At 45.0% G+C, this 23,376-nt stretch overlaps 1 protein-coding gene, 1 long non-coding RNA gene and 3 other non-coding genes across 7 annotated transcripts in view; 3 read left to right on the forward strand and 2 right to left on the reverse strand.

Annotated features, from left to right (window-relative positions):
- Nucleotides 1-943: 943 nt before the first annotated feature.
- LOC126986042 (uncharacterized) lies at nucleotides 944-5,263 on the forward strand. Of its 3 annotated transcripts, none has more exons than XM_050841727.1 (6): nucleotides 944-1,378; nucleotides 2,822-3,127; nucleotides 3,521-3,644; nucleotides 4,233-4,301; nucleotides 4,688-4,756; nucleotides 5,030-5,263. In XM_050841727.1, exons 2-6 carry the CDS (start codon nucleotides 3,038-3,040, stop codon nucleotides 5,080-5,082), a joined length of 405 nt encoding a protein of 134 aa, XP_050697684.1. In that variant the 5' UTR covers nucleotides 944-1,378; nucleotides 2,822-3,037; the 3' UTR covers nucleotides 5,083-5,263. The 3 variants fall into 3 exon arrangements, 1 of the variants encoding a protein (XP_050697684.1); XR_007739237.1 differs by having other exon boundaries at nucleotides 968-1,378; nucleotides 3,882-4,301; XR_007739238.1 differs by lacking the exon at nucleotides 4,688-4,756 and having other exon boundaries at nucleotides 961-1,378; nucleotides 3,882-4,301.
- A 10,015-nt stretch (nucleotides 5,264-15,278) lies between these two features.
- On the forward strand, nucleotides 15,279-15,350 carry Trnad-guc (transfer RNA aspartic acid (anticodon GUC)). The gene has a single exon. It is a non-coding gene; the product is annotated as a tRNA-Asp (tRNA).
- A 698-nt stretch (nucleotides 15,351-16,048) lies between these two features.
- On the forward strand, nucleotides 16,049-16,120 carry Trnad-guc (transfer RNA aspartic acid (anticodon GUC)). Its single transcript has one exon. It is a non-coding gene; the product is annotated as a tRNA-Asp (tRNA).
- A 1,706-nt stretch (nucleotides 16,121-17,826) lies between these two features.
- Nucleotides 17,827-17,898, reverse strand: Trnag-ucc (transfer RNA glycine (anticodon UCC)). The gene has a single exon. It is a non-coding gene; the product is annotated as a tRNA-Gly (tRNA).
- A 2,554-nt stretch (nucleotides 17,899-20,452) lies between these two features.
- The window catches only part of LOC126986043 (uncharacterized), a 4,533-nt gene continuing 1,609 nt past the window's right edge, over nucleotides 20,453-23,376 (reverse strand). Inside the window, exons 2-5 of the long non-coding RNA XR_007739239.1 lie at nucleotides 23,210-23,297; nucleotides 22,420-22,458; nucleotides 21,756-21,861; nucleotides 20,453-20,802 (exon numbers count right to left, since the gene is read on the reverse strand). This is a non-coding gene — a long non-coding RNA (uncharacterized LOC126986043). The remainder of the gene's footprint in view (nucleotides 20,803-21,755; nucleotides 21,862-22,419; nucleotides 22,459-23,209; nucleotides 23,298-23,376) is intronic.

A 23,376-nucleotide genomic window follows, 5' to 3' on the forward strand; every position in this document is an offset into this window, starting at 1 on the left:
CCCCAGGCAGTACAGAGTGTCCATGCTGCTGTGTATAAAGAAGGGTAGCGAATAAAACCGTCTAACTTGTAAAATAACGTTAAAACCAAGCGGGTGCTCCTACAGGGCCACCTCGATCTTGCCTCCTCCCTTCTCCCTTGTTGTTTACCTGCAACAATAAACTATCAATCAATCAATCATCAATCTTAGCTGTTTGAATTAAAATGGGCGCTACCGGCTGGCGGGTGAACAAAACTTTGCTCATTGGCTATATATAGTTACATGAAGACTTTGTGGTTGGATAAGCATATTACGGATTTTTATTTATCGATTCTGACCCATGACATGAACATGGAGCCTATAGTAAACATGTGGCCATTGACAGGTTTTGGCGCGATTTTTTTTTTATCGGGGCCCAATAAATTTACGGATCGAAACAACCACTTTAGGCCTTATTTGATTATTACGCTTTTTATTTATTGGCTTGCTAAGTTAAATATATGCAGAATGTTAATAAAGAGCTAACGCAGCTAACCTTGATCGAATAAGTGGTCGAAAAGGCTTATGTGACGGTGATGAGCATTGAGGCAACGCGCATTCATACTGTTATGCCGGACGTGTTACGTGGGTTCCGTGTCGCCGTCAGGAGACTCCGTGGGAGGGAGATATGTAAACACTTTGCACAGCTTCTGTAGTTTAATATTCTTCTTTAGTAGTACACTTCACTCGGACTCTTCACTTACCACTAGCTTACTATGACTGGGACTGGCCCTCTCTCGCCCTCTTCTCCTATATATATCCAGAACAGTACAGTCTAGAATATTACAGTATATTTCAGATCATACAAGAACATGTAGCAAAAATATATGCGAGTTGGCAACACTTCCCGCCTGGCGCCTGGCCGCGCCCCGTGGGGCGCGGACGGCTCGCCCTGGGGTGGGTTTCATCATAGTGCTCTCCCAAGCGTGGTGACGTCACGCACAGTTGGGAGAATTTCTTGGGCGTGTTTCATCACCGCGCTCAAGCCACTTCCAAGTAGGATTGGGAGCGGTCTTGGGAGAAACCAGCGTTGCCAATCTTCCGCGTCGCTTTGACGTCTAATATGTCTTCAGTTAACTTAAATTACACTTGTTATGTATAATTATGGAATTATAAATATAAACAATTGATATTTAGTTGAAATACAGCGATAATATCTTCATTGTAAGGAATATGTGCACGTATTTTTGTTCCGTCTGCATCTTCAACGGCACCACGGTGTAAACAAACATTTAGCAGGGCGGCGCCTCGCCAGACCACACCTACATACGGGCCTCAACACTTTCATCATCACCCTGGAGAGGCTCAGACGTCTCATCTGTGCCTTCGCAGTCACCTACTAACCACGCCAGTGAAACAGGTAGGCTTGAGACTTGATCCAGGAGTGTTATGTCTACAAGGAAGGGAGCGAGAGTGAACATAGCAAGGAGGAAAGGGAGGTTAAAATACCTAAGGAAGTGAATGGTGATGGGGAAGCAAGGTGTGCCTTAAGTGAGAGAGAGGGTATTAAGATCAAGCACATGCTGTCTGATGCCCCAGGTATGAGAGAGTTAATAGTAATACATATTGGTGGGCCACATGGGGAAGCAAGGTGTGCCTTATGTGAGAGAGAGAGGGTATTAAGATCAAGCACATGCTGTCTGATGCCCCAGGTATGAGAGAGTTAATAGTAATACATATTGGTGGGCCACATGGGGAAGCAAGGTGTGCCTTAAGTGAGAGAGAGAGGGTATTAAGATCAAGCACATGCTGTCTGATGCCCCAGGTATGAGAGAGTTAATAGTAATACATATTGGTGGGCCACATGGGGAAGCAAGGTGTGCCTTAAGTGAGAGAGAGGGTATTAAGATCAAGCACATGCTGTCTGATGCCCCAGGTATGAGAGTTAATAGTAATACATATTGGTGGGCCACATGGGGAAGCAAGGTGTGCCTTAAGTGAGAGAGAGAGGGTATTAAGATCAAGCACATGCTGTCTGATGCCCCAGGTATGAGAGTTAATAGTAATACATATTGGTGGGCCACATGGGGAAGCAAGGTGTGCCTTAAGTGAGAGAGAGAGAGGGGATTAAGATCAAGCACATGCTGTCTGATGCCCCAGGTATGAGAGTTAATAGTAATACATATTGGTGGGCCACATGGGGAAGCAAGGTGTGTCTTAAGTGAGAGAGAGAGGGGATTAAGATCAAGCACATGCTGTCTGATGCCCCAGGTATGAGAGAGTTAATAGTAATACATATTGGTGGGCCACATGGGGAAGCAAGGTGTGCCTTAAGTGAGAGAGAGGGTATTAAGATCAAGCACATGCTGTCTGATGCCCCAGGTATGAGAGAGTTAATAGTAATACATATTGGTGGGCCACATGGGGAAGCAAGGTGTGTCTTAAGTGTGAGAGAGGGGATTAAGATCAAGCACATGCTGTCTGATGCCCCAGGTATGAGAGAGTTAATAGTAATACATATTGGTGGGCCACATGGGGAAGCAAGGTGTGCCTTATGTGAGAGAGAGGGGATTAAGATCAAGCACATGCTGTCTGATGCCCCAGGTATGAGAGAGTTAATAGTAATACATATTGGTGGGCCACATGGGGAAGCAAGGTGTGCCTTATGTGAGAGAGAGGGGATTAAGATCAAGCACATGCTGTCTGATGCCCCAGGTATGAGAGAGAGAGAGAGAGAGAGTTAGTAGATTATATTACCGTATGAGGATTTTTGGAGAAAGCTTCAGTACTGGAAAAGGTTGACTACTGAAAATGTTACTCCCTCCTGGCACTATCAACTCTTTTGCTTTTTCTGCATTTCCAGGGGCTTGCAACATGATGAAATCTTCCCGCGTACAATACAAAAGGAAGGGAAACTGGAGAAAGGAGGCTTCCCTTCTCCTCCTGGAGCTGGTAACAGCTAACCGGAGGATTGTTGAAGGGAAAAAATTTAATCAACACGTCACAGCTCGACAACGGGCGGAGGTCTGGGAGAACATCACCACCCAGATCAATGCGGCATTTCCTGAAGTGATGAGGGATGTCACTGAAGTCGAAAAAAAATGGTGGACCCTCAAAGCGCAAGGGAGGGAGGAGATCCACCAATACAGGAAGGCTGTACGTGGAACAGGTAAGAAATGTATTAATTCCTAAGATCAAGTGGATCCTTATATTGAGATCTTCCCTCCAGATCTTCGAGTCCCATATGTAAACTATGAGATTTCTATTTTGCTTCTTAATATCAGATATAATTCTTTTACCCGCTTATCATATATAATCTTCGTAATTTCTTTAAATTTACTCTCCACCAGTGGGCCTTCCTTGTATAGCAAGATATTTTGTTATGCCATTTTATAATTCCCATTTAATCTTTGTCAAACTTCAAACCAACCAAGATTTGAGTCATTGCAAAACAAACTATATAGTTTGTTTTGCAATGACTCAAATCTTTATGTCAAAGCTACATTTATTTTGGTTTGGTGACTGAAAATTAAGTTACTCACGCAATTGTTTAATCTTTCAGGTGGCGGACCTCCTCCTAAGGAGATTTCAGAGGTGGCCCTGGCCGTGGAAAACATTTTGGGGGTTGAGAACCAAAGCATTTCAGGCGTTTCCGATGACTTGGATGCAAACAGGCCGACATTTGAGTGAGTATAACGTTACCTGAATGAACCGTTACTTCGTTTGAGCAACATGTTCCGCTCACCACACTGCATTGCTGTGCAGATAAATGGTTGAAAAAAAAAAAGTTAAACTAGCACATGTTACTCTTTTGTGATGACTTCTCAAAATACTCAAAAGAGCTTGTAATAACCATGGATAATTTTAAGCTGCATTACAATAATCTTATATTCACTGCCCTTCCTTTATGATCCTCACCCCAGCCCTACCAAATTGGGAAGGCGGTTGCCAAGTGGTTCAACCATCGCTGTGGGATGGAATATTATCAACAGATCTTCCATGAACACTAACTTCAGCGACTTTGTGCAAGAGTCTTCAAAACTACCCTTCGAGAAAGCCTACTATGCTATAGGCAGCAACTACAAAAAAATAAAATAAAAATACAAGTTTATTAATGAAATATTTTGGTTCGCAGACTTAAGTTCGTTAAAGGAAGTTTAATGTACAGAAGCTAATTAGTCCACTCGTGATTTTCAATGCAAACTTAAAAAGCCAATTTTAGAAACAATTATCTTACCGATCACTTGTACTAACCTCTTTTGTATGTGTTTCAGGGAACATCAAGCTGCGAGCAGTGCCTCTGCAGGAGCTGTGTCTGGGCAGCACCATCCAGGGCAGTTATGGTTAGTATTGTGAACATGTTCTGTAAATGTTTTAGACATTGCCAAGTGGTTCGATCATCGCTGAGGGATGGCAAATTATTCAAAGATCTTCCGAGAGCACAAACTTCAGCGACTTTGTTCAAAAGTCATCAAAATTACCCCTCGTGAAAGCCTACTATGCAATGGGCAGGACCTACAGAAAAATAAAATAAAATACAAGCTTATTAATGAAATATTTTGGTTTGCAGACTCAAGTTTGTTAAAGGAAGTTTAATGTACAGAAGTTAATTAGTCCACTAGTGATTTTTAATGCAAACAATTATGTTAACAAATAATATTGAAAGTTTGTCATAGTTTGCCTGTATCCAACCTATCACTTATAGTAACCACTTTTATGTTTCTTTCAGTGACCAACAAGCCGTGGACAGTGCCTCTGCGGGAGCTGTGTCTGGGCAGCACCATCCAGGGCAGTTATGGTTAGTATTGTGAACATGTTCTGTAAATATTGTAAACCTTCTATTTGTGAGGTTGTGGTACTCACATGTCATCATGGAACAGGTTATTATAAGAATGTAAGGGGTCTGCAAGAGGCCATTCGGCCTATACAAGGTTAATGAGAGAAACAGGAAACATCCATAAATGTACTTCTTGTCAACCTTTACCGACCTTTCTTACAGTTCCTATTTGTGTTAAAGAAGGATTATCAGCCTATTATCTTCGCTTGTGTTGACAGTGTATTTTTTTTCCAGCAACCAACGAGAAGAAAGCTGTCCTGCCCCCGATGCAGAGTGCAGCATCGTGATGGTCACATCAACTTTCAATGATCAGCGTTATAACAATGAAAAGAAACAACTAAAACTTGCACTTTTAAGAGCAAATGTTTCACATGTGATGGCCCAAAAGAGGGCCTGTGACGCAGAGGCACTGTATAAAACCGCCTTGACCAAGAAACTGAAGGGAAAATAAACAAAATAGTTCTGAAACATGTAATTTATTCTACATCCTTGCATGAAGATCCCATGCAGAACCGACTTTGTCCAAAAGTGCTTTACAAGTTGTAGTTGTAGAGCTGTGGAAGGGGGGCCATTGCAACAGCAACATGCATAACCCTAGGAATTAAAACTTGCATTGAGAAAAGGTTAACCAAGTACTACACTCCATCTCAATCATCCATGAACAGACTGAAATGTGGCATTCAGCAGAGAAACATGAAGAAATAAATGATAAGGATGATAAATGTATGGGGCTAGATATCGTTTAAAGATGGAGGCTGGACGAGTTGGAGATGACTGAAATTCTTTTCAAAGCTTCTGAATGTGAGTGTGACTAAGGATGTAACTGACTTGTGGGAAGGTATAGAAAGGGTTAGTGTGGTAGTGGCAGGTAAAGAAATGACGGGGGTTGCGTCTAAATATTGCCCAGAGTTGCTGCTTGCAAATTACAAAAAAGTTAATAAACTGGGAAAGATTGTGAATAAATGTGACCAGTATTGAAAGGGGATGAGTATTATACCTGCCACCTATGGACCAAATAATACAAGAAAATATATATTAGTGGTTCAAACATTTCCTCACCTAAAATGTTGGCGAGCAATGTGTTCTCTGAAGAGAGCCCCTTCATGGACAGCAGCAGGTCTGCCATCCTCTGGCTGGAACCCCTCATCACCAGCAGGCTCATCACCAATGTCATCCTGCGGCAGATATGGAGTCTGTTAAAGGGTTAATAGTACTACTACCATTGAAAGAGTTCTCATACAATTAATATTATTTTAAAGAAGGATGTCATAATATATAATGCTTAATTAATACTTTACAATATTTTATGTGATGGACTGAGAGACGAAGTATCTACAAAGATGACAGTATAACTCATACAGAGAAATATAGTTGGTGGTGAGATATAGCTCTAGATATATAACAATTATACATCCACAAAAATAGTGAATGTAGAAATTATCTCAAGGTATGTGGGTGGGTTAGTATCTATTATCACCCTTTCATAGTCTAGCAAACATAATTTATTATTATTATTCTGCTTACCTCTTCGTCAAGCTCGATGTTACGTAGCTTGCAAATGTTGAAGTATGCCACACGCCATAATGACTCTACAAAAGCTTTTCTGGGTTGAGCCTGATTTCTCCGTGCAGGACGTGAAATCGGCGTTTGAGCTGACCGATGCCTCTCTCGACCACGCTCCTTGTTCTTTTGTGTGCACTGGAATGATAAAAAGGGGGCATCAGTTAAACTGTCAGTAATGTATTATTGTTTCAGTATAAAAACGTTTAAATGAATGTGTGCAGTATCATTTACAACCTATGTTACATGAATGGTCAATGCTGCTTGATTCTACATGAAATGAAAAGTTTACTTAAGTCACAAAAATATATATAATATAAAACTAGTGAAAAGAAAAACAATTCCAATTGCGCACATATGTGTTCCTGTTTCATAATGTGCTTTATTGTAGTTACTGGTATGTAGCTACTGTGGCCTAAAACTTGATTTTCAGATTTACATACCTGTTGTAAGCTGCTTGGTGCCCTTCTTGTGGCCGTGGGTATGGTGTAAGCAGCCATCGCTTTGAGGGATAGCCACTGTCTCCGAGAATGTAACACCCAGGACCAGCTAGATTTTGCTCAAAGATATCCCAGAGACCACTCTCTCTTAGAATCCGTGAGTCGTAGTGTGACCTGCCCACCTGCCACCATGTCCCGCGCTTGTACTGTGCATCAAATAACACTTGCACATTGATGCTGTGGTAGTTCTTGCGGTTGACGTACACTTCTTCGTGCTCATGGGCCACTGGGGCCACTATTCTTACGTGGGTGCCATCACACGGAACAGCATTTCCACACCAGGGAAAACCAGCAATTTCGGCAAACTCCGCCTTCATTCTCTGCTGCTCCCCCCGGTTTAAAGGGAAGCCCATGAACCGCCTCATATTCTCTTGTGTCACGAGAGCATCCACGGTCTGGGTGATGATTCTGCTGACTGTGGCCCGGGAAACTCCAAAGTCATCAGCGTTGCACTGCTGCATTTTCCGGTGGGTGGCGAGGTATCGCAGAGTCAACATTTTTTCAGCGCACTGTGACACACGGCTCCTCTCAGTCCTGTTGCCAATCACGCGTTGCACCAGGTCAGTGATGAACAACAGGCTCACCCTGTACAGCACGATCACCCTGTACCTCTTCTTGAACTCGGTGTCATCGTACTCGTTAAAGATGTCCCTTCTCAGGAAAAAATTTTTGGTCGGTGCTGGCGGTGTTGTTCACGGGCTGCCATGTTTACAGTCTGACGCTTGAACCTTCGCTTGAACTGGCCTTGGGGGACCCGCACGGCCTCAGGCGGCGAGCGAGATGAGGCGGAAGATCCAAGGAGAGTCTTTTCGTGATTTCGTGCCAAGGTTTCACCACACGGACTGGACTCCTTGAGCACCTTCAGGACTTGAACTTTGAGAAACCAACCTGCTCTCCCGCCCTTTGCTCGTTTCTCCGGGAGCCTTCTAGAGGCCTATGGTCGCCGGGGGAAGCTTCCAGCACAACACTATCCCCCCCTCTTAATTGTGATCGTCCCGATCACACACTTAACTATGTACAAACATAAGAGAATTAATCAAAAACATAATAATCGTCGTATCGCTGTGGACGCCTGCGTTGTCTCTGTCTTCTGTTCGTTGCCTCCTGCGCGTCTGTCTCTTGGTGCGCCTCGTCGTCGTCCGCTTCTTGGGGTGTCCCTGGAACATCTGCCGAAGCCGGGAGGTTATCTCCCTCGGCTGAAAGGGCCAGGAGGCCTACGTCGTCGTCGACCTCCTCTCGGTCCTGGACGTCCCTTGCGTTTTCGTCGGCTGCTGGGTGTCTGTAGTTGTTCCAGGTGTAGTTTCCCGGACCGTGGTACCTCCATAGGCGGTTGACGTGGACAACTTTCGGCTTGGTCTTTTCCGTTCTCCGGATTCGGTAAGTCACGTCGGAGAGGCGTTCTAGCACAGTGTAAGGGCCTTCCCAGGGGCTCTGTAACTTCGGAGACTGTCCTTTCTTCCTCTGCGGGTTGTAAGGCCAGACTCGGTCTCCTTCCTTGAAGTCAACGTGGCCCTCATCCTCATGTTGTACGCGCGCTCCTGGCCCTCAGACTTCACTCAAGGCACCAGACTTGATGGTGCACCTCTTCCAGCCGTTCCTCTAGTTGACGGGCAAAACTGAGGTGGCGTCCCAGGCGGGTTTCCCAGGCGGCCTCCTCCACCGGCACCGGCAATCGCAGCAGCTCACGTCCAACATCAGTTTTGCCGGCGAATACCGTCTCGTCAGGCGGGCGACAGACTCCAGGCCAAGAAGCGCAGGCAGCTTCTGACTGGGGCCTTCCTGTCAGTGGAGTCCACCGGCAATCGCAGCTCCGTCCAAACATCAGCTTTGCCCCGGTGATGCCCCATAGTCTCGTGGACGGCAGACCTGTAGGCCATGAAGCGGGCAGCTTCCAGTCCCATGAAGACTGATCATTGTTGCACTGCTTGGGCCAACTCCTGGCCCAACGTCCAATTAAACCTCTCCACCATTCCATCTGACTGTGGGTGCAGAGGTGGTCTTCTTCTTACCCAGAGCTTGTCAGCACTCAGCAAGTGTCGGGGTCTTCTGATACCCAGAAGCTTAGTACCCAGCAAGGTGGTCCGTCTTCTTGATACCTGAAGCTTGCAGCACTCAGCAAGGACTGTTGACTCAAAATTCCTTCCCTGGTCGGAATGGAGCTCGTTAGGCACACCGAAGCGACAGAAGAACTCCTCCACCAAAACCTTGGCGATGGTAGTGGCTTCCTGGTCAGGGATGCGTAGGGCTTCGGCCACTTGGTGAAGTAATCCATTGTGACACAGATGTACCTATTTCCGTTCGTCGTCAGAGGCAAGTCCTGCTATATCCCACCACCGTTTCATGGGGGGCTCCCACCTGTGGTAGTTGCAGTGGGGCACGGTGACGCTTCTTGGGGGCTTCTTTTGCAGCACACCACACGCGTGACACCATTCTTCCACGTCCTTCCTCCATGCCAACCTAGTAACCTTTTTGGCCAGGCGACTCAGTGTCTTCTTTACCCCTAGGTGTCCGCTGGTGATGCTGTCGTGCATTTCTTTCAAGACGCCTTCCGGGACTTCACAGGTAACACGTGGACCAGTAGTGGTCAAGACCATCATGAGAGACCCGTCGCGTCGCTCGCTGCTCGTCGTCTGATCCGAAGAGTGTCCCACCCAGTGGTCCAGTCTGGTGGGGGCTTTCTTTCGAGTTACTTCCCACCCAGGTCGCGTTGACGACTGACTCAGCCACTCCATAATTGGTCTCAGATCTCGTCCTCTCCGCTGCAGTTTCCCAAGTCTTCCCATGGCACCTCCGCTGTCTGTTCCGCTGTGCGTGCGGTGCGGCGGCATACGCTTTCCCTCTGGAATCTGAGGCAATGTTGACCCGGTAGGTGCATGGGCGCGCTCTGCTGTCGTTACCGTGTGTGTTAGTCCAGATCGGTGCACAATGTGTAGTGTGCTGCTCTCGTTTTTACCTATCCAGCGAGCAAGCTGCCCTCAGGGGTTTTCAGTGACTTCAGCCACCGCAATGCAGCGTGATCCGTGCGGATGGTGAAAGTTGCACCGTTACAGGTAAGCATGGAAAAAGTCAAGGCTCTTGACTACTGCCAGGAGTTCTTTCCGGGTCACACAATAGTTTTCTGGGGTCTCGGCTGGGGTGAGCTTCTTGCTGAAGTAGGCCACAACCCGTTCCATGTCGGCACATGCCTGGGACAGCACTCCACCAATCCCTCATCACTGGCATCACAATCCAGTATAAAAGGGTTAGAGGGGGGGGTGGTGGGTGAGGTGTGCAGGCGAGCTCCTGGGAGGCTTCTTCTGGCAAACCAGCTGGGTTCTGTCCACTCCTGTCCTCCCCCTTCTTCCGTTCTCAGGAGGTGTGCAGTGCAGCGTGCCAGGAAAGCCTCAACCCTCTGCAGTAGTATGGGCAGCACAACGAGAGGAAGCCCAGGCTCTTCACGTTGGTGGGTGTCGGCCAGTCCCTTACTGGGGTAGGTGGGGAGTGGGTGCGTGTGATGGAGAGACCTTTGAGCCTCCTCCTTGGCAACTCAGCAACCTGAGTTCCGCTCAAACTTGCGCAAACGCTTTTCTTCGGAGAGAGGAGGTGTGGTGGCAATCGTAATTGAAGCCTTCCTTTCACAAACCAGTAGTATGAGCACAACTCTGAGGGAAGCCTCTTCTCCTTCTCGTTGGTGGGTGTCAGCCGGTCCTTTACCGCAGCCACCTTCTCAGGATCAGTGCGTACTCCAGCCTCGCTCACGATGTGTCCCAAGTATTGGACCTCCTTTTGGAACAGACAGCATTTCTTCGGGCTGAGCTTAAGGTGTGCAGCTCTAAACCGGGCGAAAACCTCTGATAGCCTTTCCATCTCCTGCTCGAAGGTCTGGCCAAAGACAAAAACGTCGTCGAGGTAGATGAGTGCCGTCTTCCAGTGAAGTCCCTCAGCACCCTCTCCATCAGCCGCTCGAACGTGGCCGGCGCGTGCACACACAGAAAAGGGCATGACCTTAAACTGCCACAGGCCTTGACCGTAGGAGAAGGCTGTTTCTCTTTGTCCTGTTCCGCCATTTTGACTTGGTGATACCCAGACTTCATATCCAGTGTTGAAAACCACTTGGAGCCCCCAAGGCGTCGAGCGTGTCGTCGATCCGTGGAGTGGGTATGAATCCTTGATGGTGAGATCGTTGAGGGCTCGGTAGTCCACGCAGCACCTGGGAACCGTCCTTTTTCCTGACGAGCACTACAGCAGACGCCCACGGGCTGCTGGACCGCTCGATTAACCCTTGTTGCCGGAGATCATCCATTACCTCATCCATCTCCTTGCGACGGGCTGGTGCCATCCTTCGAGAGCTTGTTTCACTGGGCGGTGGCTACCTGTGTCGATGTGGTGCTCAACCAGGTCCGTACACCCCAAGTCCAGGTCTCCTGTGGAAAACACATCTGCATTTCTCACGAGAAGCTCCTGAGCTGTTCCACTTGGGGTTCCTCTAGACACTTGGAGCTCCTGTCAAACAGGTCGCACAGGTAGTCAGGTAGTCGACAGCTCCTCCTGGGGCTTCGTCAGGGTTCTCCTGCAGACACAGGTTCTTGGTTTCTGGTCGATCTCTCGCACAACCCCACCATGGTCCTTGTTTTATTTTCTTTGGGCTGAAGGAGACATTGGCCACGACGACAGGCACTTCCGCTGCAGCAGTCTACCAAAGTACTGCCTACAATCACCCGTTTTCTACCGGGCATCGACTTCCTCTCTACCACACACAAGCTTACCGGGCTGGCTGGGGGCACCCGTAATTTGACAGGGTAACAGCATCTCCGACCTCGGAGGAATAATGGTGGTGCGCTTGACCGTCACTGGCAGGTCTTCCTTGTTCACAGTCGTCAGTGGCACCCTCCTTCCTCTTACAGTCAGCTGCTTAGCGCGGAAGTCCAGCTCGCACCTGTGGGAGACAAGATAATCCATACCTAGGATGCAGGGTCATCAATGTCGGCCACGTACACAGAGAGGCCCTCTTCCTTGCCTCCGAGCTCAAACTTCACGTCCACTGGGCCTCTGCGCTCTGCGTCGTGTCCTGTGACTCCGCACAGTCGATGCGGCGTCTTAGGAAGCCGACGATGACTCACCACGTCAGGCCGCACCAATGTGCGTTCCGAGCCTGTGTCGACGACCACAGGCCACAACACTCCGTCAACCTTGCCCTCCACTTGGCAGCTTGTCATGGTGGTTCTCCTGCACACTGATATCTTCGGGGCATGTACAGGACAGACTGGTCGTTGCCCCGTGAACCAGTCCTTCTTAGTTTCCCAGTGGTGGTCCCTCGTTGGGGCACATTTTCCGACACTCATTCTTCCAGTGCCCCTTTTCTCCACAGGTCCAGCACTTGGGTCCTTCCCTGGGCTTCTTCTTGGCAGCACCTTCATATTCCTTCTTCCTCTTATAGCATTCGTTCTCCTTGTGCCCAACCTTCTCGCAGTACCAGCACTTTCCTTGGAACCTGTCTGTGTCGCTGACAGCGCCCTTTCGTGCCCTAAAGCCAGAAGTCGAGTCGTCCCTGAAGCTTGACAAGCTAGACCTAACAAAGGACTCAAACTCCATGGCACGTGCCAGAGCTTCCTGCATTGATGTTGGCTTAGCTTGGTTCACTTGTATCTTCAGCTGAGGGCTGTCCAAGGCATCGATGAATTGATCACGCAGCAAAACCGTCAGCAGGTCAGGGGTGGCACCTGGGTATGCCTTGTGCGCCATGCTCTCAAGGTCCTGAGCGAGTTCCTGAAGAGACTCGCCGCGCCTCCTGTTGCGGGTTCTGAACCTAACCCTGAAGAGCTCGTTCTGGTGCTTGGTCCCATATCGTTGCTCCAGCGCCTGTGCCAGCCCGCTGTAGCTGCCCTTTGTCGCATTGTCGAGCTGAGCAAGGACCTCCAGCGCCGCCCTTTCAGGCTAGTGGCCAGCTGTACCGCGCACTCTTGGTCATCCCATCCGTTCCGAGCTGCCAACAGCTCAAACTGAGCGCGGTAAGCCTCCCAGGAGACCTTGCCATCAAACTCCTGAGGCTTCTTTCTAACAGGCGAACCCAGCAGACCCATGGGGCTGGCGGAACTTCTTGCGGGGATAAACTCAGGCGAAACAGGGCTCAAACTACCCCGGACTTGCGTAGGAGAAGCATCTTGGGTACAACTAGCCCCTGCAGGCACTGGCTGTCCGTTTCCAGCCAAGCAGTCTTCAAGGGCCTTCACTCTGTCATTTACGTCACAAACTGCCTGTTCAGTACGGTTCACCTTTCCTTGCACTTCTAATATTTCTTTGTGTGTCGTCTCCCGTACCACCTCCATCTCTTGTTGAAGATTTGTGTGTTCTTTCTCCACTTCTATCAGGCGTTGTCCCAAGTTCGTGGTTACATCAGTCATTTCTCTTCACTGACTCACTTCCATCTTGTACTGCTTTAAGCTGTAGCTGTAATCCTGTGAAGCGATCTTCTAGCTGTTCTTTGAGTTCTTGGAGTGTTCCTTCTTGTTGTTGCTGTGCTCTTTCTTGTTGTTGCTGTGCTCTTTCTTGTTGTTCTTTGAGTTCTTGGTGTGCTCTTTCTTGTTGTTCTTTGAGTTCTTGGAGTGCTCTTTCTTGTTTCTCCCCCTGTAGTCTCAAGGCTTCCAAAAGTTCAGTCAACATGTCGTCCCTCTGGGCAGCTTGGGAACGAGTCTCCATGGCGAAAAACAAATGCCTACACTCCTGACACCAGTGTTATGCCGGACGTGTTACGTGGGTTCCGTGTCGCCGTCAGGAGACTCCGTGGGAGGGAGATATGTAAACACTTTGCACAGCTTCTGTAGTTTAATATTCTTCTTTAGTAGTACACTTCACTCGGACTCTTCACTTACCACTAGCTTACTATGACTGGGACTGGCCCTCTCTCGCCCTCTTCTCCTATATATATCCAGAACAGTACAGTCTAGAATATTACAGTATATTTCAGATCATACAAGAACATGTAGCAAAAATATATGCGAGTTGGCAACACTTCCCGCCTGGCGCCTGGCCGCGCCCAGCTCACTCTGCTCTCCGCCCCTTTGCTCGTTTCTCCGGGAGCCTTCTAGAGGCCTATGGTCGCCGGGGGAAGCTTCCAGCACAACAATACTGTATGCTCCTAACTTCCGACTTAATGCCAACCCAAGCCTCCCTTATTGTATTATTCTTTTAAAACAACAAATAAATACGATACCAAGTAGCCGCGGGGTGCGCGTGGGCCGGATTCTTTGAAATCAATAATGGGCTCATGAATTTTCACCCAGACAAAAGTAAACACATGAGGATTGGGCAATCAGAAATTGAGGACAAAGTTTATAATATGTACAGTAAAATCAATAAGACCAGGGCAGAAAAGGACATAGGTGTGGTCATTGATAACAAGCTCATGTTCTCAGACCACCTGGCCGAAAAAATTAACAAGGCGAATAAGATTGTGGGGCTGATAAGAAGAACTTTTATTCACCTTGACCCTGCAGTATTCAAGACACTCTACACTGCATTGGTAAGACCCCATTTAGAATATGCCAACCAGGTATGGAGTCCACACCTGGTGAAGGATGTTGAGGCTGTGGAGAACGTGCAGCGAAGAGCAACGAAGCTGGTGGTGCCTTGCCTGAAAGACCTGCCATATGGAGAGAGACTGAGACAGCTTGAGTTGCCCACACTGGCATATAGAAGATCCCGGGGAGACCAAATTGAAACTTTTAAAATTGTAACCAGGAAATATGATATAGATTGTACAGAGGGACTTTTTGATTTAAGGGAAGATAGCACCACACGGGGAAACTCAAGGAAATTTTTAAACCAAGAGCTAGGCTGAATGTTCGGAAGTTTTCATTCCCCAACCGGGTGGTTAATACCTGGAACAGTTTGCCAGAGTGGGTAGTGAACGCTGACTCAGTAGAGAGTTTTGAGTCAAAACTCGATAAATTTTGGAAAAATCAAGAACAAAAATTTTCATATAGAGCACAAATAGTCACCACGCGCAGCCCACACAGTGTTCAGGCTGCTGAACTGGAGCCACAGGCCACTTAAGGCCTCTTCCAGGGAATCTTCTGTGAGTATCTTCTGTGAGTATAAAAAGAGTTAGGGAACCACTGCTCGAAATTAATGATTTAAACTTACTATCAATCAATCAAGCTCTACTAATTCGGACTTATTACGTTTATTCTTACTTACGTTACATTTCAATATAATTCCGACTTACGTAATTAAGATCGAGTGTTTTAATTCCGACTTAACGTTTTGATAACTCGTTTTAGAAGTGGAAGGTTTATATTGGTGGACGAGAGAGAGAGAGAGAGAGAGAGAGAGGGATAGGGTGAAAGGTTATATAAACCAACACACACACACACACACACACACACACACATTAGAGAAAAAAAAAAAATTGAGTTCTTAAAACCAACCTTGCTCCCCATCGCCAGTCCTCGGTAGTATAGTGGTTAGTATCCCCGCCTGTCACGCGGGAGACCGGGGTTCGATTCCCCGCCGGGGAGGTCCACATATTTTTATAATGGAAGATGAGGAGTTTAGAGGTTCATTGAAAGTTTATACTATGCGAAACCTGTGAGTAGTGTCTGACGTTTACGGGTGTGTCCCCTCCCTCTCTCTTTACTACTCTCCTCTCATACTCTCGATCCTCTTTAATTCCTTCTCTCTTTCCTTCCCCACTAGCTTTCTCTTTCCTTCTCTCCTTCTCCTTTCTCTCTCTCTCTCTCTCTCTCTCTTTTTTTTCCTCCCACACGCTCTAGGATCATCTGCTCGGTGGCTAAGCGGCAGCACTTGTGTTTGTCACGCGAGTGACCGTGGGTCGATCCCCACCCTGGCGTGTGACGAATTTTGTTGTTTATTTATTAACTTTGAGGCGTGATGAGGGAGTTTGTATGGTGTGTCCTCTCTCTATCTCTCTCCTTCCCTTTCTCTTTCTCTCTCTTTGTTCATGGTTTGTTTGATGGTGTGTCCTCTCTCTCTCTCCCTCCCTCTCCTTCCCTTTCTGTCTTTCTCTCTCCCACCCCTCGCCCTCCCTTCCTCCCTTTTCTTCTCTGTACTTGATAAGTTTCCTTATTTTTTCCTCGGTAACATTCCCTCCCTGCCCCTCTCTCTCTTTCCCTTTTCCTTCTCTTTTTCTCCTCTTTCCTTCTCTTTTGACCCATGAAATTTTCCTTATCTTTTCCTTGACCTCCCGCCTTCTTTATCCTCGGTAGTATAGTGGTTAGTATCCCCGCCTGTCACGCGGGAGACCGGGGTTCGATTCCCCGCCGGGGAGATCCACTTTTTTTTTATATATTTGTTTTCAGCTTTGTATTGACGTATCTTGTTTGATTATGAAGCGACGATCTAAACAGCCTTCAATTCCCGTTGTTTACCCTTTGTTACACCTTTTTTTTTTTTACATTTCCTGCCCTTTATAACACTTTCTACAGGTTCATTTACGCTTAATTAGTGTTTGAACTTAATATATTTAACCTCCAGAAGATAAGCAAGACTCCCCCTAAAAAAAAAAAAAAAAATCTAAACAGCCTCCAGTTCCCATTCTTTACCCTTCGTTAGTTTTTTTTTTTTTTTACATTTCCTGCCCTTTATAACACTTTCTACAGGTTCATTTATGCTTGATTAGCGTTTGAACTAGATGCATTTAACCCTCAGAAGAAAATAAAAGTCTCCCCTAACGCTACAATATCCACAATCTACGTATTCCCTTAGCCACCTCTGTTCCCCATTTTCTTTACAACCCTTACTGTGTCCCTCTCACTATAACTTTTCTATTTCCCCTTTCTTCCTCCTTCCTTCTGTTTCCTTTATTTATATGACATACTTATACTTACCAGTTCCCCATTTTCTTTACTACCCTTACTGTGTCCTTCTCACTATAACTTTTCTATTTCCCCTTTCTTCCTCCTCCTCTTCCTCCTTCCTTCTGTTTCCCTTATTTTTATCTCTCCTCTATTTCCCACTTTCTCTATTCTTTATGCGGTTTTTGTTAGTGCATTTTACCTCTCATCTTCTGTCATCTATTCCGTCTCCAGCAGCCTCTCAACATCCCCCTCCTCCTCTTCCTCCTTCCTTCTGTTTCCCTATCTACATCTTCTCTATTTCCCACTTTCTCTATTCTTTATGCGGTTTTTGTTAGTGCATTTTACCTCTCATCTTCTACGTCATCTATTCCGTCTCCAGCAGCCTCTCAACATCCTCCTCGATCCTCTTCCTCCTTCCTTCTGTTTCCCTATCTACATCTTCTTTATTTCCCACTTTCTCTACTCTTTACGCTGTTTTTGTTAGTTCATTTCACCTCTCATCTTCTACGTCATCTATTCCGTCTCCAGCAGCCTCTCAACATCCTCCTCCTCCTCTTCCTCCTTCCTTCTGTTTCCCTTGTCTACATCTTCTCTATTTCCCACTTTCTCTACTACTATTTATTCTTTTTTTGTTAGTTCATTTCACCTCTCATCTTCTACGTCATCTATTCCGTCTCCAGCAGCCTCTCAACATCCTCCTCCTCCTCTTCCTCCTTCCTTCTGTTTCCCTATCTACATCTCCTCTATTTCCCACTTTCTCTACTATTTATGCTGTTTTTGTTAGTTCATTTCACCTCCTCTTCCCCCTTCTCTGTTTCCCTTTATTTAATTTCATCCCCTATTTCCCACTTTCTCTAGTAATATTTATTTTGTTTTTGTTAGTTTATTTCACCTCTCATCTCCATCTAGGCCTATTCCTATATCCAGCAGCCTCTTAATTTTCCCTCTCTTTCCCTATTTCTTTCTTTCTCCCTTTGTTTTTTTCACTTTCTTTTCCTTTCTCTTTCTATCATCCTCTCTCCCTTTTTCTTTTTCTCTTTCTTTCCCCTTTTCTTTCTCTCTCTCCCTTTTACTTTCTTTCCCTCTTTCTTTCTCTCTCTAACATCCTTCAAACGCCACTCAGAACCAAAGAAAGTCGTCATGGTGGAAGTATAAATAGAGTAAAAGGTTTCTAGTCTGCGATGGCCGGGAATCGAACCCGGGTCAACTGCTTGGAAGGCAGCTATGCTCACCACTATACCACCATCGCGTGGAGAGAACGGGAGGAAATATTTTATGGATCGATCAATGTTATGGATTTTAGAGAGAGAGAGAGAGAGAGAGAGAGAGAGAGAGAGGAAAGAAAAACAGAGAATGAATGATTTACATAGATTTACATAGAAAATCAGACCACACAGACCCCATGGTCCAGACTTGGTGGTCTGTCCTTAAACCTAAGTGATTTTACATTAATCAGAAGACTCCAAAACGTTGCATTTCTACTCTAGTAAACTGAGAAGAGGAAGAGAGAGAGAGAGAGAGAGAGAGAGAGAGAGAGAGAGAGAGAGAGAGAGAGAGAGAGAGAGAGAGCGCAAAGAAAAACTGAGTAGGGGCAGAGAGACAGAGAGAGAGAGAGAGAGAGAGAGAGAGAGAGAGAGAGAGAGAGAGAGAGAGAGAGAGAGTTTTGGGAAGAAAGGAATATAGAAAAGATGTAGAGAGAAAAAGATATAATGAAGGAGGAGTTAGAGAAGGATGAAATAATAAGAATAAGCCATGTAAAACTATCACCGACATAATAAAAGGGAAATATTTTAGATACAACTTAGAACACGGAAGAGCTATCAATATATACGTTTCTTATTTCTTAACTGATGAAAAATATATAGTAAGGAAAGAAAAGTGTTTGTAATGTGTGTGTGTGTGTGTGTGTGTGTTCTTCTGTTTTAAAGGGAGAGAGGGCGGGATTCGAACGATGAACCAGTGAGTCGATGCTTCGGTTCAGGTGTCACGGAGCCGTACAGGTAACGGTTTGGGTCGTCGTTCTTGTTAGTTAATTAAGGAAAGGTAGATGTTATGTTTATTTCTTGTGGCTTTGTTTATTTGTTTGTTTGTTTGTGCCTAAGAGGAAAGGAATGCAAGGTTAGGTGTGTCATGTTCTCTCTCTCTCTCTCTCTCTCTCTCTCTCTCTCTCTCTCTTGTTTGCTTGTTTGCGCCTAAGAGGAAATAAATGCAAGGTTAGATGTGTCATTCTCTCTCTCTCTCTCTCTCTCTCTGCTATATTTCTTTTAATAACTATAATATGCAACTACTTTAAACTATCGTATCTAACTTCTGTATATATATATTTTTAACTAATATATGAAGGCTACATTTTTTTTTTTTAACCACGATATTTAACTATTTTATATATTTAATTATTGTATTATGTTAATTTTAAGTATTATTATTTAACTATTGAGACGCATGATTTTTTTATATTATTTTAACTACGGATTTGAGTACTGAAGTGGACCGAGTTATAGACAGGCAATTAAGAAACAAACAAACATAACCTTACACACACACACACACACACACACACACACACACACACACACACACATATACACACAAAATAAAAGTCGTAATAATAAAAAGAAAGAAAATCGAGATGCCCACATTTATTTATCCATATTTTTTTTCTTCTAAGTTACAATTCGCTAAACATAAAATAAATAATAAAAGAGGAGGAACTATTATTTTTTATCTTCGTCTCTTCTTCCCTAAAACAAAGGGGTCTTTTCCGTTTGGCGTACAGCGCTAAAAGTAATTTTAATATAGATTTTTCTATGTATTTTTGTCCGTAGAATCAGAATATCACATTATTTTTTTGGAGAAATTAACAGTTTTTGAGTTATTTGCCTTTAAAGTTATTTTCTTCCTATCTATTACTGAAGGAATTCAAACTTTAAAAAGTCGTAATATTCAGTATTATATACAATTTATGGATCTTTTCCGTTTGCAAACCTTCAGCAGTCATGGAAACGCTTTGAAAATCCAATTCAAGGACTTTGAAAATATGGGATAATGTTTGAAATAAGTCACATATACATGAGGGGGAAGCCCTCTGCGAGCTATTTTGAGGAAAATAACTTAAAAACTGTTCGTTTCTCCATAAAACGGTTGTCATATTCGGATTCTACGGACAAAAATACATAAGAAAATCTATATTAAAATTAATTTTAGCGCTGTACGCCAAACGGAAAAGATCCAAACAAAGTCTCGTATTGTCAGACGCTTTTGCCTCACACGCTAACTATTTGCAAAGGTCAAATAGGAGATATGTCGGGGTCTAGTGAGTGGTTTTTAGGTCCATGGTACAGGAGAAGGATTAAATTACCAGAAGGGTCATAAAACTACCCATGGAAATGCCGCGAACTCTTACTGAAGCCTTGTTAAATATGTGTGGTTGGGTGCCAAGATGTTTAAGAATATGACCCAAAGTCTTCCACCAAAATTATTATGACTGAAAAATACAGGAGGAGGAGGAGGAGGTGGATATAGGAGGAGGGGAATGAAGAAGAGAAAGTGGAAATAAAGATGAAGATGAGGTGGATGAAACAGTAGGAAGGAGTGAATGAAGAGAAGGGGAATAAGAAAGAGGAGGAGGAGAAGGAAGAGGAGGAGGAGGAGGAGGAGGAGGGAAATGAAGGGGAAACATGGAAACATGGACTAGCAGGCAGCAGAAAGCCTGTTGGCTCATTACTAGGCTGCCTGCTTTCAGTGATTTAATCAATCCGTTTGCCATAGGAGTGGCTTGCAGGGAAGGATTAACGCACTTGTGCAAAAACAAGACTACTTTTTAATATACTGACATCAAGCAAAAGACTCCTACACGCAACTACTACTACTACTACTACTACCACAACTACTACTTTCCCTACGTGGTGGTGGTAGTAGCGGTGGTGGTGGTGGTGGAAGGGGAGGAGGCGTGGAGACCAAAGCTGGGCAGGAGGACGGGAGAGGATGAGGAGAAGCAGGAGGAGGAGGAGGCGGCGGTCGGGAGTTTCGCCTTTGTAACGGCACTCGAGGCGGCCAGGGGGGCATTCTCGGTCTTGGTCTTGTCCGGGTATACGATCCTGGGCCTGGTGGTGACTTTTTCTTTCTTTTTAACCGTAATGGTAACCACCGTAACCTGTGTGGGAGGGGAGGAGGAGGAGGAGGAGGAGGAGGAGGAGGAGGTTAGTGACGTGGATATAATGAAGGGGAAGAGGAGGTGAAGTAGTAGGAGGAAGAGGAGGAGAAGAATGGAGATGAAGAGGAGGAGGAAGAGATGGAAGAGGAAGGAAAGGGATAGATAAGGAAGAAAAGGTGAATGAGGAAGAGGGAAATGAAGAGGAGGTGAAGAAGTAGAAGGAGGAAGAAGTGGAGGAGGAAGAAGAGGAGAATAATGGAGATGAAGAGGAGGAGGAAGAGATGAACGAGGAAGAGGAAGGAAAGGGATAGATAAGGAAGAAAAGGTGAATGAGGAGGAGGAAATGGGGGTTGGGGGTTGGGGGGGGGAGAAGATGAGAGAAATGAAGATGTGGAAGAGGGACATGAAGAGGAAGAGGGGAATGAAGAAGAGGAAGTGGATATAAAGAGGAAGAGTGGGCGAGAATATGAGAAAGAGGAGGAGGAGGAGAAGGAGGAGACAGAGAAGAGAAACGATATGAAGGGAAGAAGAAGAGGAGGTGAAGGGGAAAATAAAGAGAGGAAAGGCTAAAGAAGGGAAGAAGGAGAGATGAAAGAGAGGAAAAAAGGGAGGAAATAAAGAAGGGGTGCAGGGAAGGAAGGGAAGAAAAAGAGAAGAAGAAGGGAAGAAGGGGAGATGAAAGAGAGGAAAAAAGGGAGGGAAGAGAGAAGGGATGCAAGGAAGGAAGGGAAGAAAAAGAGAAGGAGAAAAGAGGAGGAAGAGTGGAACAAGTCGTGAGTGAAAGAATCAAGTCCTCAAGAAGAAGAAGAAGAAGAAAAAGAAGGAAAAAAAACTACAACTCGATCTTGATCTTGATGTCACAGGTGGCTTGGGATTTCTCCACAGCCAGGCCTTTGTATCGGCAACAACAACAACAACAACAACAACAACAACAATAGACCCCCAAAACTTACTGCCGCACGCCTTGGCCACCGTCACCTCCGTCTTGAGCGTCACGGTGGTGGTGGAGGTCGTCGTCACCTTCGAAGTCACAGTCGCCGTCGCCGTCGCCGTCGTCGTCTGCGCGGGAGGGAGAGAGAGAAAGGGAGAGAGAGAAAAAATGTAAGGCGGGGAAATCACTAAAAACAAAAGACGCACGGAAAAAGAGAAAGAAAAAGGATGTTTAAGGAAATTGTAAAAGAAAATTAATTAAAACTGGTGTTGAGAAGAAACGCGAGGAAAAAAAGAAAAAGAAAATGTTAATATGCATATATATAATCAGACTACTAAACTCTCTCTCTCTCTCTCTCTCTCTCTCTCTCTCTTATATAGGTTGGTCTTATTATTTTGTTGTTTATTTACTTTCTCTTTTTTCTTCTTTTTTTTTATTTTATTTTCATCATCATCTGCTTTTAATTCTTCTTTTTCTTCTTCTTCTTCTTCTTTTTCTTCGGCACGACTGACTTCTTTAAAAACAAGCTCGACCGACACTTCCTTCAACTTAATATTTACCAAAGTAGAAATGCAAAGTTTTGGTGACATTTGTTTCATAAAATTTCACTTACGTTAAAGGACAGATCACCACGGGGTCTGTGTGGTCTGAATACCTATGTAAATCTATGTAAATCTTTCTCTTACCTTCGTCTCCGTCTTGGTCTGCACGAGGACTGGACAACCCTGAAATAATAATAATAGTAAATATAATAATAATAGTAATAATAATAATAATAATAATAATAATAATAATAATAATAATAATAATAATAATAATAATAATAACAATAATAATAATAATGATGAATAAGAGGAATGAGATAAAAATGAGTGTTAGAAGATGAAAAATAATGCGAGGAAAGAAAAAAAAAGGTAAAACTGAGATAGATAGATAGATAGATAGAGAGAGAGAGAGAGAGAGAGAGAGAGAGAGAGAGAGAGAGAGAGAGAGAGAGAGAGAGAGAGAGAGAGAGAGAGAGAGAGAGAGAGAGAGAGAGAGAGATAGATAGAACGATAGAGAGACAGGTATAGATAGGTATAGATAGATGGATAGATAGATAGACTGAATAAATATACATAACAGAATGAATAAATAAAAGAAAGAATGAAAGTATAATTACACAGACACTCTACATAACAAAACTACAAACAAACGAACAAACAAAAACAGATATAGAAACAAACAAACAAAAAAAAAAAAAAAAAAAAAAAAAACCATTACACACACACACACACACACAAAAAAGGCGCAATTACATAGATACTTCAACCAACAGACAAACAAACAAACAGTGTACACAATTCTCTCTTCAATCTCTCTAATGTTGGATATATGACGCCTTCCTTTCCCTTCCCTTTCATTTTTTATTATTCTGACCATTTCTTGTCCTCAATGCACTATTTTTTTTTTCCTTCTCATCCTCACTGTACATACCACATACCGCCCGCCGCCACCATGACCACCGTAGTAGCCCGCCTCCGCCGCCACCATCATCAGCGCCACCAGCAGGAGAACCTTGAACCTGACGAAGGGAACATAAGAACATAAGAACGTTAGGAGTCTGCAAGAGGCCGGTAGGTCTATACAAGGCAGCTCCTGTA

The sequence above is a fragment of the Eriocheir sinensis genome, chromosome 61 (genome assembly GCF_024679095.1).
Source record: "Eriocheir sinensis breed Jianghai 21 chromosome 61, ASM2467909v1, whole genome shotgun sequence".
NCBI classification, from domain to species: Eukaryota; Metazoa; Arthropoda; class Malacostraca; order Decapoda; family Varunidae; genus Eriocheir; species Eriocheir sinensis.